This window comes from Malus domestica, chromosome 05 (genome assembly GCF_042453785.1).
Source record: "Malus domestica chromosome 05, GDT2T_hap1".
Lineage (NCBI taxonomy): Eukaryota > Viridiplantae > Streptophyta > Magnoliopsida > Rosales > Rosaceae > Malus > Malus domestica.
In genome coordinates this window covers 12,463,181-12,469,083 of record NC_091665.1, presented here as the reverse complement: position 1 = coordinate 12,469,083, position 5,903 = coordinate 12,463,181, and the positions used below count along the sequence as shown (strand labels likewise).

The following is a 5,903-nucleotide window of genomic DNA, read 5'->3' as shown; positions in this document are numbered from 1 at the left end:
CACACATGAACAAACAACCAATTACAAGCAGAGATCGATAATAAGAACGCTAGCATGAATGCTCGACCACACTACCAGAACTTGGTGATTGGTCATTATTCTACATACATGAGCGAAACATGGTGCACCAGACTAAGATCCAATAGAACCCCCAGCTACTTACTCAGATAGTATCTGTTGTTGGTGATGGGATCCAAACAAGATGATTTTTAGGGAAGAAACTGGAGAAGAGGCACCTGCTTTGATTCACAGCGGGCCAAATATATTGTGGTTAGGGACCCAATCAGAAGTGTCCATCGGGCATACAGCCATAGCTTCCACCTTATCCCCATTCTCACCTCTGAGTCGAACCTTGAAGAACTTGGTGTCTTTCTCAAAATGATGGCAAAAGAAAACTGCATAAGGATAAGCCAACGGATGGCAAAAAACCATTTTCGAAGCCAAAACTTCTTTAGGCTCTTTCAAAATATAGTTTTGTGTGATGGATGTTGATGTTATGGGGTGTGTGGTTGAGAGAATGTTGAAGCGAACTCCAGCACCAATGATCTTGGTAACAAAATCTGTCATTGACTCAAGAGAAGTGGCACATAATTTGGTCTCCCCATTGATGGGTTTCATCTCACATTGTTCGAGTGCATATGCCATGTTGTTTGCGTCTCGAGAACCTTGTGGGATTGACAAGAGTTGAAGAAGCTGTGGGAGTTGTGGTGTCGAGAAAGGAATGGAATCTGCTACATCTTTAGGTAAGAAAGGAGAATGTTCTTGGTTGGGAAAGTTGAGTGGCATTATCATACCTTTGTGTAAATCATCAAATGTGAAAAATCCTTGCCAGGATGCCTCATTGTGATCCATTGGAGACGATGAATGTGTATGCATATGATGGTGTTCGTGGCCCTTTGATGTTGGCTCTTGTGAGTGTTTGGTGTCAAATGAAGGTGGATTAACATGCTTATGATGTTTACACTTGGTCCCGACCTTTTCTTTTGCGCTGTGTGTAGAAATGTACGCAGTTATATATGGCGCTTCAACTTCTTTCGGCACTTTTGTGCCTTGTGCAGAAATGTACCCAGTTATGTAAGGTGCTTCAACTTCTTTTGGCTCCTTTGTGTCTCGTGCAGAAATGTATCCAAGTATGTAAGGCGCATCAACTTCTTTTGACTCATGTGCTTCCTTGGCTCCATAGTTGGTTATGTAATTAGGCCTCTGATTTTTCTCATAACTCATTACATAGGGAGTCTCAACTTCTTTCCCGCCTTTTTTAGTTCCATAACCCATTACATAAGGAGTCTCAACTTCTTTTGACTCATGTGCTTCCTTGGTTCCATGGTTGGTTATGTAATTAGGGCTCTCATTTTTCTCATAACTCATTACATAGGGAGTCTCAACTTCTTAAGCGCCTTCTTTGATTCCATAAGCCATTACATAAGGACTGTTTGGTTTCATAACCCATTACATAGGGAGTTTGAACTTCTTTTGCGCCTTCTTTGGCTTCATAACTCATTATATAAGGCGCCTTTACTTCTTTTCTGCTTTCTTTGTCTCCATAATTAGTAAGTAATGAGAACTTAGTCTAGTTATGTAAGGCACATCTGAAGACTCGTGTAGTTGAAAACTAGTTAAGTAAGGATCAAGTGATTCTAAAATTTGTGTTGTGTAATATACTAATATGTAGTTTTATGTATGGGCATGTAATAACTTAACCTCCACTTTTTCCATGCTTTGTGTAGCTCCATATTTAAATACATCTCTTGCTCCATTGGCATGACGACAGTGCACCTAAAATTACAAATAGAAAATGAGGTCTTATATATTTCTTATATTTGAGATTAAACTTTGGCTGTATATTGTGAGATATATATATATATATTTTTTTTTTTTGAGAAAGTAACCATACATAGTTTTAAAATGGTTAAGGAAAACTTATGAGCTGCAATATTAACCACACCGGGGGAAAAGTAAAGAAGACGACGATTATAGTTATAAAATTGTATGCAATAAAACTTCCTAATAGTGTGATACTCTATAAAATGATAACCTCCTTGTAAGCATAAAAAACCGAAAGTTATATATAGAAATAAACTCCAGTGTAATAAGTTGTAATTTTTCTAGGTACGTCTTGGAAACTTATTTCTACATAGTAATAATTGTCAATAAGTTTAAAAATATAAATGTCACACATAAAAGTTTTAGATGAACTAAAATATTTCTCTAGAGTTTTTTTGTTTTGTTTTTGTTTTTGACAAAATGTCATGAAAGTTACACAATTTTCCCTTTCTTAGAAGTGGGATCCACCGTGCTACGCCTATAAACATATATGAAAAAAGGCTAATGCTAGGAAGATTAATTTGTAAACTAAATGATGTGTCACCAACATGAATGAGCACTGTGGTTGCAAATTTCTTCCTCCTTGATCTTGGACAAAATTGCACCTACAAAATAAATAACACATTTGGTTATGGCCACAAGCCTCACGCTTCCACGATGAATGGGGAGGAGCTTTGGCCGAAGAACCTCCGATGCCAAAGTTAGAATTTAGAGTGAAAAATTGTTTAGAGAATTTTGGGATTTTTGCAAGGGTGTTGGCCTGACTTTTTGGTGAGAATGGGTGCCTATTCATAGGGGTAGGCTTTGCCCAATTTTCAGAAGAGATGGCCGGCCACTCAAGGGTTCTTTGGGTTCAATTTTTTCATTTAATTAGCCAATTTATTGGCTAATTAAATATGAAGGGCATAAATGGGTGGTTATAAAAATAAATGTCTATTTTAATTTGGGTAATAAAATAGAGTAAATGAGAAAGGTGAGGATGGGAATGGTGGCCGGCCTTTTGATAGTTTTTTGGGTTAATTTGTATAATTTAATTGGTAATTAATGGATTAATTGGGTAATTAATCCATTAATTAACCAATTAACACTATTTTGGAGGTTACCTTGCAAAAAGAGATTTGATAAGATACATCTTGAATTGGTTACCTCTCTTTGGAGCATTTTTGACTTTGTTGAAGGACGATTGTCTGCTACTCGCGTGTAGAAATCCCGGTATACCTCAAGGGTAGTTTGGTCCTCTTTTACCCAAAAATTCATGTCTCGCCTTGTGATTATTTTTGGCTCCACAAGCACATTTATCAATGCTTAGGTAATAATACAATCATCAGCCTCCATGTTATATAGTTGACTAAATTTTGCTTACAAATTTAGTCTCCCTAACATTACCCATGAAAGAAATACTACATATATACTGGACTCAAGGTTCTAAAAGACGCTAGACGCTAGTTGGGTGGCCAGTTGGGGCCTAGCGCCTAGGCGGCTAAGCGGGTCTTAGGCGGACTAAGTGGATTTAAGTTAATTTAATATAAATCGTATAAATAAGTGTCTATTTAACTTTAAAAACACACATAATCATATTGGGATACATAAATTACAAAATAAAATGACATATAAATTATAAATTATTAGAACATATTGAAAACATGGGGAGCAAACATATAATGAGTGTTCATCCAAGTATTCAACAAGTCTCTTACATTTTATTGAAAGATTAAAATGTAAAATGAAAGTTATTGATCTTCTATCTAGGTCAAAGCTGCGACCTAGTGGGGTACCTAGGGAGGTTTTGGCGGGCTAGGCAGATGCCTAAACAGGTCTAATCGCACTTTCTTAATTTTCAAACACATAGGGACTAATTTGGGGGGGGGGGGGGGGGAGGGGGTGGCCAACCGCCTAGCACCTACTACATTTAACTATTTGCACGACTAACAAAAGTTGGTCGCACAAAGTGTCATTTCATCGCACAAATGTATGCGCGACGGAAACTTCGTCACGCAGAATCCGTCGCGCAAAGATCATGAAGAAAGACTTTGCGCAACGAACAATAGCATTGGTCGCAAAAACACGATGCGACGGTTTAGCCTTCGTCGCACAAAATACTAGGATACAAATGTGGGTTGCGAGACGAAGGTATTCGTAGTTAAATTTTGTAATAAAATTCAATTGTTCTGTTTTTTTTAATTTTGTAATAGCATTGTTCTTTTTTTTTAATTTTGTAATAAAATTCAATTGTAATTAAAAAATGTAATGAAGAGAAAAATAATTTATTTAAATAAATATAAATGTATGTACAAGGAAAATGTTAAAAATGTAAAGGAGTAAAAAACTAAGAAACAAATGCGGCATAATCAATAGGGTCGTCATTCGGAGGCGGTTGGAAGGTTTCGAGGATGGGGACGGGCTCAGAGGTCAATAAAGCAAGTTGTGGGCATGAACAGGTTGGAAGGGCTTAGATGTCGACGGCGGATGAAGATTCGGGAGACGAATGCATGACTGACTGAGGGCTTGAACAATTTGTGATATCTGGCTCTTATACGAGGCCAACTCAGTCCTAAGGTTGGCCACTTCTGTTGTCAAAGCTGTCACCTGGCTTTTTGACTGCAATGATGAAGAGGCTCTTGCCGCCGGGCATTCCTCATCTCCTTATAATACGTCCCTGACCTCCGCCCAAGAGTCTGATCCAAGGTCTCTGTAAGGATTTGAAACCCCGCATCCTCTGGGGGATCCACAGACTTGAGTGGAGTCTCGGGAGGAAGCTGGTAGGCGGACTCCTGAAGACCCAATGCCTCTTCTCCATCATCATCGCCTGTGTAATATAACATGAAAATATTAATAATAACATTCAAATAATAAACATGATACTTGAATGCGTAAGATAGTAATTACAATTGAAGAATACTTACATGAAGTAACTCGGCCAACTCATCCCAGGTCGAACATAAACGTTGCTGAAGACATTGATCTCCGAGAATTTTGAACCTATCTAAGTAGAACAAGATACGAGAATTGTTAGTACGAAAAAAAAATATTATTGATATATTAAAAATTGAATATGAAAAACTTTATTATTACCTGCCGCTGCACCTCCATCCTATATGAGAAGGGTCTCGAGCCGAAATGATGGAGAAGAGTCTTCTTCTCCTGATTGCTCTTGTTGACTTTTGCCTTCTTTTGTTATACAAAAAACAAACGTATTAGTTCTAATTTAAATGAAATATAAAAAAAATCAATAAACATTAGTAAGAAACGTATAATACTTTTAAACTTAATATAAAAAACGTACTACATAGCCGAGCTCCTGAAAATGACTGTAGAGCCACACCTAATTATCTTCTTGGTCCTCAAACTCCTTCTGGCAACCCTCCTCAAGAGCGACCTGTAAATCATCAAATGTCTCAAAATATTGGTGCAGGTCGCTCTTCCACTGCTTGTACCATTCAACGAAGAGCCCGTTGACGTACGCCAACATATTGTCGTTGATGTTGTCGAAATTGTAGTTCGTCTACAATGTAACAAATTAATTACATACCCTAACGTCGTCGTTGATGTTACCGACAACTATGCGTGCACCTTTATCCTCACATCGTCCGACATTGCCTTCCAAGACTTCCATTGCATAGGGCAATAGGTTCGAATGACGTGACCAATGCCGTGGGCTAATGCACTATGCTGCTTTGCCGTTGGTGCAGCCCGATGCCGGTCGTCTTATCCTATCGTGATACGTTTGTTGGTCACCTGGGTGACCTTCGCCATCTTCAACTGGCAACAAGGTCCCCGATTATTTTTCTTTGCTGCAAAAAATAAAAAAACATTCAAACACAACAAATAAAACTAAAATTCCAGTAGAATCTCCCCTAAAATTGTAACAATTCCCAAGCCCTAGATATTGTAATGAATAATATATGATATCCAACAACAATCACAATTGAATACTTCAGTAGTGGATGCCAAGTGAAATATTACATAGTGTATATCTAGTTTCTAACCTATCCAAAATCAAAGCCAACTAAAAATTTTAATCGGAGGAGGAACATTTAACATCCACATTCTATTTAGCAACTCAGTTTTTTTGTTATTTG

The 5,903-nt window shown here is 37.7% G+C and overlaps 1 protein-coding gene across 1 annotated transcript; it reads right to left on the bottom strand.

Moving 5' to 3' along the window:
* Nucleotides 1-246: 246 nt before the first annotated feature.
* On the bottom strand, nucleotides 247-1,368 carry LOC103415379 (BURP domain-containing protein BNM2C-like). The gene has a single exon (XM_008353715.1). It carries the CDS (start codon nucleotides 1,366-1,368, stop codon nucleotides 247-249), a length of 1,122 nt encoding a protein of 373 aa, XP_008351937.1.
* Nucleotides 1,369-5,903: the final 4,535 nt, after the last annotated feature.